The sequence below is a fragment of the Solea solea genome, chromosome 17 (genome assembly GCF_958295425.1).
Source record: "Solea solea chromosome 17, fSolSol10.1, whole genome shotgun sequence".
Classification (NCBI taxonomy): Eukaryota; Metazoa; Chordata; class Actinopteri; order Pleuronectiformes; family Soleidae; genus Solea; species Solea solea.
The window spans coordinates 14,375,456-14,387,046 of record NC_081150.1 but is presented as its reverse complement, the minus strand read 5'-3'; the positions used below and the strand labels follow the sequence as shown (position 1 = coordinate 14,387,046).

The 11,591-nt window shown below is 40.7% G+C and overlaps 1 protein-coding gene across 3 annotated transcripts; it reads right to left on the bottom strand.

Annotated features, from left to right (window-relative positions):
- Positions 1–740: 740 nt before the first annotated feature.
- nrbp1 (nuclear receptor binding protein 1) lies at positions 741–9,841 on the bottom strand. Of its 3 annotated transcripts, none has more exons than XM_058613997.1 (18): positions 9,264–9,841; positions 8,768–9,032; positions 7,613–7,735; positions 6,102–6,203; positions 5,912–6,001; positions 5,761–5,801; positions 5,548–5,642; positions 4,806–4,889; positions 4,650–4,708; positions 4,285–4,383; positions 4,056–4,188; positions 3,730–3,820; positions 3,537–3,587; positions 3,254–3,389; positions 3,080–3,133; positions 2,891–2,966; positions 2,567–2,622; positions 741–2,450 (listed from the first exon to the last, which is right to left on the bottom strand). In XM_058613997.1, exons 2-18 carry the CDS (start codon positions 8,996–8,998, stop codon positions 2,355–2,357), a joined length of 1,617 nt encoding a protein of 538 aa, XP_058469980.1. In that variant the 5' UTR covers positions 8,999–9,032; positions 9,264–9,841; the 3' UTR covers positions 741–2,354. The 3 variants fall into 3 exon arrangements, with proteins under 3 accessions (XP_058469980.1, XP_058469981.1, XP_058469982.1); XM_058613998.1 differs by having other exon boundaries at positions 8,768–9,029; XM_058613999.1 differs by having other exon boundaries at positions 2,903–2,966; positions 9,264–9,840.
- Between the last annotated feature and the right edge of the window lie 1,750 nt (positions 9,842–11,591).

The following is an 11,591-nucleotide window of genomic DNA, read 5'->3' as shown; positions in this document are numbered from 1 at the left end:
TTTACCCGACTATTATCCGAGCACACATTGTGACTTAAAGTATGTACGTGGATATACTTGCACAAGGGCTACAAGTTTCTTAACATTTTGATCGAGTCATTGTTAATTCAGTCGGTGATGCTCCGAAGGGTCGAGGTCATGCTCCTGTAAAACCAGGATTGGGTTTTGTATAAACAATTGAAACAAGTGGATTCTCTCATTTGTGTGTCCGTGTTTCACATATTATAGTGTCACACATTTAGTTTAATAGTTTTTAAACCTTACTTCCTGTGTCCCTTTAATATTTAAATTCTGCTTTATGTGGCACCTCATGTTGCAGGTGAAAACGCAAGATATTTAAGTGATAAAGAATATTTTCTTACATAGACACACACACACACACACACTTGTCCTCACAGCCAACTACACACACACACAGAATGTGTCATGTATCTGTGTTACTTGTCCAGACTGAATGGAGCCAAACGGTTCAAACACTGATATCACACTAACACATTCATGACTAGCTAGTATATTGTGTTGTATATAAAGTCCAGGTTTATTTCTAACAGTACAATCTAATTTTGGAACTATTCATAAGTGATTCTTGTTGTTGGAAGTATATTTAAACATTTTAACTATTGAAATCTATCTTTGCTTTGACAGTGAACTGACATTTCAGCATAAAGTTAAATCCGTGGTTTTTAATCCAACAGCCATGAACTTGTGATACACACACACAAGACGACAGCAAACGAAGACTTTTAAGTGCTGATAGAGTAATTTTGTTTTATTTCAGGAGGTGAAAAAGGGGTGGGGGGGGTAAATGGGTAGCAGAAACAGAGCACAGTGTCCAGCATACAGTGTACAAGTTGGTTACAAGCATGCCAGGCTTCTCCTGCACGTGTATCCCACAATATCTACAGAGAACAGACCCTAATAAATAGGTAGTCACAGCATAAAGTAGGCGGGACTTGATCAGTGTCTGACACAACCGACGCCGCCATTTCCAAATCATCGCGAGTCCTTTTCCGTTGGTGTGAAGGAGCCAGAGGCCACGGGACGTTTCCAACAAGATACAAAAGTCTACAGTAGTGCAAACTAGCAGAGATCATCATTTGGGTAACAGAAAACATCTGTGTGAGCCACATACGGAGTTGTAAGTGGTTTTAGCAATGCAGAATACCTCCACTACGAAGGAAACGAACACTTCAGAGACAACAAATCTAAACGTTAACGGCCTCAGCGGACATAAGTCTCTTTCTCTCTGTATCATACTTTACAGGGAACGATCGCCTTCACTGCTTAAAATACATGAGACATTAAAGAAACAAAAAAAAAAATCAACTCCGGAAGCAACTGTACACATACATCAGTTTCCCAGTTCGACAGAAGAGCTATCATGCTTCAAAAACACTCTTCACACATCATGTCATATCCGTATGCGTGTAAAAACCAACCTCTCCTGAAAGAAGTGCCGCCTAAACACAGACCGAGCTGCAGTCGAGAAGTGCCGCAATGGATAAGTAACAGTTGGGCCACAGTTGACAATTCCTTTGTAGAAAATAACAGCATGGCTTTAGAGGAGGACAACAAACAAAAGCACACATTTAAACAGCCACCAGCCTTTGTGCTGCACACAAAGTAGAGCGCGCGCACACACACAAGAAAAGATGCACAAATAAATAGATGGATTTTTAATATTTTCTCTGTATCTCTTCAGATTTGTGTTGCAGCTGAAGTTAAAAACTGATGTTGCGTGTGTTGCATTAGGAGCTCGATGCATTTGAGCCTCGGAAAAACCAATAACGCGCAGAACGATGCCTCAAGAGAAAGTGAGAGTGATTAAACAACCAGACGTAACCGTACAACACCATTATACATACACCTCAGTATGCTGGGACAACTAGTTTTCATTTCATACAGACGACTATTAAAGAATCTTATGTAAAAATGTTTAAAATACACTTTTTAACACTGACTTGAGGGAAATACGGTTGCTATCCTCTTTTCTTTGACTTATTCTAACATTCGGTCTCTACTCGGAAATGAATGAAAGAAATAAGCCTAAAAAAACAAAAACATTTGTATTTTCCTAAAGTTCCAATTCAGTTTTCCTCTTTCAAAAGAGAAGCAGATGGCTGTATAAGGTGGGAGGGGGAAAAAAAAAAAGATGAAAAAATAGAAAGCGAAAAACCACTTAGTGGCAATTTTTCCCACCAGAAGATACAAGGACAGGCTGCAGGGTCTGCAGTCAGATCGAGGCTTCCTCCTCTGTCCTTGCAAAGCTTTCCTGCAACTCAGTATTGAAGCAAAAAGCTAGTCCTGCTGTAGAGGACGAGGAGGGATGAAAAGACGACCCGGCGAGTCCACTGCTACGAGGAAACGGTCACCGGATTCAGAGAGCCGTTCCGACTGTAGTACTTGGAAAAGGCCTCTTCAAGAACGGACGTGAGTCGCGGCTGATCGCCCTGAAATGGAAGACACGGCGGGGTGAGACTTATCTTGTCGTTTGTTATCTCTGTTCAGACGACAGTTAAAAGTGTCGAGTTCACAGACGGGTCGTGGTGATGAACGCTATATCTACCTCGCTGATAAATCCCAGCTGGACAAGCTCCACGGCCAACTCCTGCACATTCTCATCTGGACACAATCGGTCAGAGGGAGTTAAATGTATGTCTTTTTAAGAGCAGTTTTAAATACAACTTTATTTTTGAGAATGTGCGGCGCTGTCAGACAAAGTTTTGATAAACAACTTCCCATGTGGTGTCGGATTTAGCGGCTTTTCTACACATAGCTCATTGCAGTCGAGGAAGACGACAAACTGACTTATCTTCTAAAGTTCAAAATGATAGAAAACCCTGTGTGTGTGTGTGTGTGTGTGTGCATAGCATTTAGGAGGTTATCTTACAGGAATACCCACTTGGTAACAAATCACAGCTCAAGTGCCTGTTCAGTTTATCCTCAAGTTTCAACAGCAAGGTCAGCTGAAGAGAGAAGAACGACAACGTCGTTTAAAAAACAACAAACAAACAGTGAAGCACTTTCATTGACAAGACACTACCGCTTAGAGGTGAGAGGTCGCAGAGTCATGACTTACATGGTGCTTGGCGCCTTCGTCAACAGGCTCAATATTACACTGCATCTGAACGACCTGGCACATGAGCACACAAAGCATGACTGAAAACGGCTTATTACGATTGTTTATACAGTGTTATGTTGTGATGGACAAAGGGAGAAGGTTTAAAATGATTTAAAATGTTTAAATTACTACCTTCCGGGTCTCCAGCTCTGCAGGTTCGGGTGTTGGGGTTTTGACAGAAGGGGGCACTATAGGAGACTTCACTGCCTCCTGCTGAGGTTGTTGTGGGCACGGTACCCCGAACGCAGTCAGAGGATAGATTCCATTCCTGATAAATCAAACAGGAAAAGGTTTCAACTCTTTGAAGATGCTGACTAGAGGCTAGAGAAAGCTTACAATACATATGCATCTGCAAAATAACATTTCGGGATGTTTCAGTAGAGGACGAGCATGTCTAATTTCTTATTTTCCTTACCTTACGTCTTCTAGGAACTTGTCCAGCTCAAGGGCAGGAAACTGAGAGAGTCTGAAACAGAGAACAAACTGTGATTAACACTGAATACAGGGTCAGAGTCGATGATAAATGACAAATATTCACTCACATTAGATCAACATTGTACAACATGTGTGTAGTTTCCATCTACCAATGACTGGCAGTGGCGACTTACTTCATCTGAACTCCTTCCTTGGCCTCGACAATCACCAAGTTGGGGTCCATTTTCTTTGTCATTTCCTCTAAAGCATTTTCTGGAATCATATCTACAAGTAAACGCAAGACTTGTATTAGACATTAACCACTACTTCTGTGATGGTGCACGTTTGACTGGAATCCGACACAAACGGGTTTGGTCAATGTTGCAACAGATGACTTCACAGCTGCACTTGTATCATGGATTATACCAAAGAAGACCACCGGTATTTTTTACAGTAAATATACCAATATATATTATTGTAGCAATAAACCATTTGATAGATGTGTATATTTGTTACTCACGCTGGTGGCTAACGATGCAGTGTGCAGCCAGAAGCTTAAGTAAGGGCACCTCAAACAAGGCTTGGTGAAATAACAGCTCCTTAGCTGTGGGTCGCTGACTGGGATCTATCTTCAGACATTTCTGGATAAATTCCTGGGTTAAAAAATGTAAGAAAATTAATATTCCATTTAAAAAAAATAAACTACTCAAGGTCGTCAGTGTCCCTTCCAGTCATTTCCTTCTGCTCACCCGTTGCAATGGGTCCTCTAAGGACTGAATGGCACTGTTTATGGCTTCTTGGGACACATAAGACGAATCTCCATTACTCTGGATTTCCAACACAGCCATCTGAGGAAGAGATGAAACCTTAAAGATTATTCAGAAATAAGATAAATACATTTTCTTAAAAAAAATACAAAGCTAACTGACATCCTTAACTATTTCTGTGACAGGTGAATGCATTGACTTGTAAGGAATGCAGTGATACATACACCACTGCTGCATTACTGACCACAATCTTATTGTGTTTAGCAGAAAAAGGACAAAACAAATAAAGGAGAGGGCGATCGTGCTCATGACTCAACAGCTCAGAGACAAACATGATTTCCTCTCACCTCTAAGGCGCACATTCCAAATGAATAGATATCCACGGCTGTGGTAACGTTGGCATCAGCTGAAAGAGAACAAACACTGGCTGAGCAACATAACAGAAACACCAACGCACACGGCAACTGTACTTGAGAAAGAGAATCCACCGGCAAGAATCTTACCTCCATATTCTGGAGCAAAGAAGTGAAGACTTTTCTTTTCTTCCCGACAGGTTTTGACATGGTTGTTAATGGTGTCCGGAGCAACTAAAACATAAAAAAAACAAGACTTTCACTGACAAGAGATAACAGTTATCATGCTCGTGACGCATTGTAGACGTAAATTTGTAATAAAATACTGGTTTATCCCACAACCTGTTCAGACCTGGTATTAACATCCATTCTATGAGCTTTTATCGGTGTTAGTACTACATTGACCAATGCGTGAGTCAACACTGACCATGTCGGAGGACGTCACCTGGGAAGATGGGCTTTTATGCATCCTAGACTGAGTTCATGTGTGTTTGTGTTCAGGAACATCGTCACAGGCCTCCAAACCAACTCTTAATGTGTTTTTACAGATCACATCTAGAATGAATTTAGGATGCCTCTGCACTTTGCTGTGTGCATGTGAGCAAATATATTTCAACACTTTAAGTGTTGTAACGATGATGTTCTCAAATTAAACAAGCTGGAAAAATTGGACTTATGAAACCAATTGGTGATTCATTTAGTAATCTATTAATCCTTGCCCTAGTTTGTACACTGGTGCTTTCTATGTGGACCTGTGAGAGCCCAGGAGGTCCAGGAGCTCAGACATGTTTCAGCCATATGTTTTATTTCAATTAAATGCGCTGCTCTCATCCAGCCCAAATCCTTCCACTCACATGCCCTCAAATGTCCCCAAATGATCTGTGAGGCCTACCTGAGCCAATCTTGATTAGGCCGTTGTGCTGAATAAAGATGGTGTCACAGGTCAGGTTGCCATGAATGATGGCAGGTTCGCAGGAGTGCAGGTAGCTGGAGACATGAGAGAATGAGAACATCATTTCATGTAACTGTCACAACGTAAAGTAGGTAATTATGTCCAAATAATATAAATACAGATGACTAAAACAAACTCTTCCCTTGAACTTACCTGAGAGCAGACAGTATTTGTGTGCACCAGCGTTTCCAGGCCTGTATAAAAAAAGAAAAGAACCTGTTATATTGTGCAAGAGACAACAAGCTAAACAGAATGTGCCGGCATCATTTCCAAAGAAATGCATTAAAAACTTTCCCATTCACACCTTTTCATTCATGGTCTTGTGGTTTTTCTTAGTCTTTTTCAAAAACTGTTTGAGACTTCCTGAGGACATGTATTCTGTGATGAAAATGACCTGCAGACAAAAAAAGACAAAACAGTGGAAAATGTTAGGCAAAAAAGATCTTGACACTGTTCTTTAGATGAATATGAATGAAGAAGAGATTATTCCTTACCCTTGCTCTATTCTCTTTAACATCTGCCCAGTATTTGTGGAACTTCACAATGTTTAAATGCTCCAACTGGATCAAATTGTCAAACACTGCTTTAACCTTTTCCTGAAAAAAAAACCACAGAAGAAACTCCTCATTAATACATAATACCTCACACCTGTAGAATATACTAAGGTTGTGTCCACTGACTCTTTGTGTTGTTAAATTTGTCAAACTGAGATAAACCGACTTGATTTTTTTTTTTAATTTGAGCTGGTTATCAACACAGGAAAACAGGCTGTTTGGCTATAATCACCACGATAATCACCAAAACTGGACAATGCCTTCAAATAATGGAGAAGCAGCTCAGTCTCTAGATAATAAAGCCAGAGGTCAGAGGAGGAAAGTCAGAGTAGTTTAAGATGGTAGAAAGGAGGTAATAACTCTAATAACCACTGGTTACAACAAAGGTGTGCAAAAGACCATCTCTGAAAGCACATCATGCTGACCCTTAAAGCAGATGGGCAGCTGAAGAAGGAGACCACACCAGGCACTTTATTAGGCACACCTACCTAAAGAAGTGACCAGTAAGTGTTTTCATTCTATGTTTTAACATTGAGGTGTAACACTATGCAAATTTTAGCTAGGGAAACTGGACATCTAGTTGTGTAAATGGTACGTGAGCAGCTCAAACAACACGTTACATACCTCACACCCAAAGACATTACAAGCAGTTTTAACAGAATTAGAAACGGACGTTCCTCAGGCAGCAATCAGTCCATTAAGATTACAGTTATGTGGTATGCATCTTAACAAGTTTATTTTTTTATTTTTTTACAAGAGTGCAACAGAGATTATGTTCAATACAACCAAGCAGATTGTAAAAAAACAGGTATAAACTGCCTCCAAATTAAGCAAAGCCATCAGGATAAATGCCTGCTTACACCTTCCCCTTCACATTTCGTAAAGCTGTTCCTGCAACTACTTTAGTACTGTGTGTTCTTTGCTGTGCTGCTGGCAGCAACAAGTCTGACCACTTGTCAAAGCAGCTTATAGCCACTGGGGAAATGAAAAAAGGAAGGCCTCCACACTGTAAGATCACACGAAAAAAAAAAACACCAATCAAAAACCGGGCTAAATGCCATGTCTAGATATTTAATTCCTGGCAGACATAAACACCCTCCTCTTATCACACCTTATTAGCTTGTATGTAAAGATGGTACTGCACTATACAAATGCTTCGAACATGTCTTTCGCCAAGTTTAGACATCCATCCTGAGAGTTCCGACCCTAGGTGGGCAACATTAAGTGTGACTGTTCACACCTGGTATAAAATGCTTCCTGGATGCGTCTCTTGTGACTAAATGGGACCACACATATGCAGGCTGTATGCATAGACACGTCAAAATTATATACTTAATAAGTATGAGGGTACAGATGTTTCTCTGTGAGTGTGCGTGCACGCATCAGTGTCTGTACGCGTGTCAAATAAGGGAGAAAAGCACAAAGTCTTTTAGCCCCAACCGTGCACTCACCTCTTGCAGTTTGAAATTCTTCCTCTCTGAGAACATAACCTCATTCCACACCACCTCGACTCCTTCCTCTGTGTCCATGGCCAAGTAAGCATTGTCGATCCCGGGGACGTTACGCTGATTCACCTTCATGAGGAAAATAACAGATTGCTTAATTTATATCTAGACTTACACTTATGATTTTTAGTTATGGAGGTCGGAGTATATGAGGTACTTATACAGTTGACAGCATTGTGTCTTGAGACAGTGAGAACAAGATTCTTTTTATTTATTGTTTTGATGTGGACAGGGGTCGGCAGAGAAAAACTGTTGTATAAGGCCCAGGAAAAGCACTGATACTTGTTGCTATAGTTTGAGAGATTCTTAACCTACCATGCTGTCACACAGCACTTTCCTTAGGCACCAACAACCCAGACGCTGTGTCATGATGATTTGGCAGAACAGCTGTTTGGATTATACATTCAAACATGTATTTTTAGCATGGTTGAAGGCAAGAACTTTATTTTTGTTTCATTTTGCTTCTTCCAGTTGGACTTTCTACTTGGGCTATGACCCATTTTCTCTTCTGATCCCATTCACGCAAAAACCAGTTTGAAAAGTGAAGCATAGGAAGCAGCAGTTGACCACAAGGGGGTGACTGCAAAAATAATTCAGTTTAAATTGAAATCTTTGAGAAAATGAGCCTACTACTCACTTAGTTTACAACATCAATAAACATTTCCCTCAGGAGTTGATGGTGTCACTCATTCGTTTCATGTCTTCTTCAGTAGAATGTCAGTTGTGTATGTTATGTTCCCATTTAAAGGAAAACAGATGATAAAAAATGACACATGCATAGACATTGTATGACTGACAGTGAGTGTCTTGAATTTTCAGTTTCAAAAACTGTCATGGCACCAGTAAAACTGCAAATCTTGAGATTTTACAGCAGAAGTTTGTTTTGCAACCAGGAGACAACGCCCACTTTTATACCCACTGAGAGTAAAACATCTCGTAAACCGTGATCCACATCTATCATTCTCTCAAAACAGACACCACGTTAAATGCTGTCTTGAACGCTGCATGTAACACACGGACTTTGCAAACATGACCCTTTTTCCAAATAACCCGAACTACATTTTCAACAAAAGGTACATCTGTGCAGACACACGCCCTTACCTCTTCTCTGCGTTTCTGCCAGCGTCCACACGGACTCTCCTCTAAAATCTCTGACTCATCCTCGCTCTCCTCTTCCTCATCCTCTGTGGCAGCAGTAGCTGGAGGCTGTGTCACCATGGACACAGGGGGAGAGACCGATGTCACTCCTTGACCCGCCGGTGTAACAGCCCCAGGCTCCGGCTTCGCCTCCTGGGCAGAGTCCGGGGCCTGCTTGTTTTCTCCCTCAGACATTCTCTCCCTCGCTGTTGTCAGGCACAACCGCCTGCTGTGTGATGTACAATAAAACACGCAACGTGAGCACCACAGGCCGCTCGTCAAATGCCTATAACTATAAAACTAGACACACATCAAATAAAGCCGAACAATGTATGCACTTGTTAGCTTTAGCTGGCTAACAAGGGTGCAGAAGAGTAACTTTGCAAAAGAAGTTAGCTGATTTAGCACTGTGCAGGAAAGGCCAACAATTATCTCAAATGTGAGCAGAAATAACACGTACGTGTTAAATATGGCAAATGTGACGATGCCAGCTCCAGTGTATCAGACTCCCACAGAGGCAGACCTTTCCCGGGTGGTCACTTTGCTCAGCTGGGCTGAAAATCTCCGTTTCTCGGCGGAGTCGCTGCTAGCTCCGTGACGCAGCTAGCTCCTTCGCTGAAGTGCGTTACGAGTGAAACTACAGGGCGTAAGAGCGGACACCGCCGGCGAGCATTTAACTATCAACCAAAATCGTCGGTTTATAATCACTTTTCAGTGGTTATATTCTCGGGTTTGCGTGCTAACTAGCAAACGAGCTACTCGATTCGGTATGAGATTTAGCAGCCCACCGCCCCTCGCTGCTTCTCAAGACTCCAGTTCCGCTAATGAGGAAACTACACAAAATAACAACATCCTAAACACATTAACTTGTAAAATAACAACACAACCACTCGGATGAACTCGGCACAAAGACAGAGGTTTGAACGGTCTCAGTAACTTCATGTACGCGGACACAACGGCGGACTGACTTGGAAGCTAGGTTAACATTTAGCCCAGTATGATATGATGGCGTCAACTTACTGATGCAGTAAAGGGCTGCGGCTAACTGTGGCTACCATACCGTGGCTTCTCACACTGGTTGCCAGGTCTAGTTCGTGCCATCCCCCTTCAGCAACATTTAAATAAAGCAACGTTCTGTCTCACACATATGAAAGTGAAATGTTTATTTTATAAAAATTTCCCCGGTTCTGATCTTCATGCCAATTTTCGTCAGTTTTCACTAAAGTTTAGTACCTCAAAATGCGATCATTTTAGAAGAACAAACAAACAATTCCATTATTACACCACTGTACTTCATCCTGGGGGTGATACATAATGGTGAGATAATTTATCATAATGTGAAACTAAGCACATTATAATGAGATAATCTATAACGTGAAACTTTCCACCTCAGTGTGAGATTATTTAATTTGTTACGACGTGGAAAAAAAATTGTTTTAATGTGAAACCTTTCACGTTATGTGATACTGGTTTTCTGGCATGGCAGCCATATGCTTCCATACTTTCTGACCTGTCAGGCATATGTATATACTGTGTGTTATGAGCATATGTAAGGTAATAAAGAATTAATGAGTTAGACACATGTTCAGCAACGACTGCAAAGAGTATGTCGGGGCGTGCCTATGTTCAGTGGGCCCCTTACCACTGGGACGTCTGTAAATGTCGGTTAGTGCTGGTGGTCTTTTACGTCAGTTGGCAGACACTGCCTCCTGAATTCCAGTTCTTTCTCACTTTCCAAAAAAGTAACCTGAAAAAGATTCATACATTACATTCAACTTTTTTTGCTTTTGCAGCTCTCTGCTTGTTCCCCATTCATTATCAATTGGAACACTGTGTACAATCTCTCATGCACTTATGAAAAGCCTGATGAATTTCCCCAACACAGTAACCACAGCAACCCACATCAAAGGCAGATGAGGAGGCGCAACCATTCATGACCTATGGTCAGTTTAGAGTGTCCAGTTAAGCTAATCTGCACATTTTCGTAGTGTGAGAAGAAGCCAGAGTACTGAGAGAGAACCACCTCTTTCAAATTGGGTATCAACCAGTGACCTTCTTGTTAAGAGGCAACAATGTTTCCATCGGTTCACTGTGTGGCCCCACCATACCATTAAAAAGGAAATAAATGTCAACTACTTTCTTTTACCACTAGGTGTCAGTGTAGCTATCATTAATCCAAGGGGTGCAAGAGAAGTGACACATCAAATTCCTGTAACAGATCTCAGCCCAGCTAAGAAAACAACCAATAAATAATAATAAATAAATAAAAAATCATGTACAATTTTGTTTGGAAAATGCTGAATGTTTAAATTTCCAGATTGCTTTCTTTAATGCATCGCACATTTTTAGATATGTAAAACATTACTCAAAAACAAAACACATGGGATAAATATATTCATAGAATTTACCTCATGATAAACAGTCACGCAAATGTGATAATAATGTGACTGATTATGTGATGATAATATTAAGTTGTATTAACATTTGACTCTGGATAATATAATACGCAACTGTCAGATTTGTTGAATAATGTTAAGCAATATCTCAAAAGCTTTATTTTCTATGGCTTAAAGTGTGATTTAAAAAAAACAAATTCCATTTGTTGTTAATGTAATGTTGTAGTCCATGTGCACATAAGATACTGAAATGTTCCTTTCTTGGCATAGTCTCACTTTTAAAAGAAACTTTAGCCTCAGTTTAACTTCCTAATAAAATAAGGAATTAAACATTTAAATCCATGTTTGGTTCATGATCATTCTAACCACTTCTTGACATCTTGTGACCTCCA

Excerpts from the sequence above, each read along its gene's own strand:
- nrbp1 (XM_058613997.1), bottom strand. The coding sequence starts at position 8,998 with ATGTCTGAGGGAGAAAACAAGCAGGCCCCGGACTCTGCCCAGGAGGCG. Across the intron at positions 4,890-5,547 it reads CCTAATCAAGATTGGCTCAG|TTGCTCCGGACACCATTAAC; the intron begins GTAGGCCTCACA and ends TTTATGTTTTAG. Across the intron at positions 3,821-4,055 it reads CTGCATCGTTAGCCACCAGC|ATATGATTCCAGAAAATGCT; the intron begins GTGAGTAACAAA and ends GTTTACTTGTAG.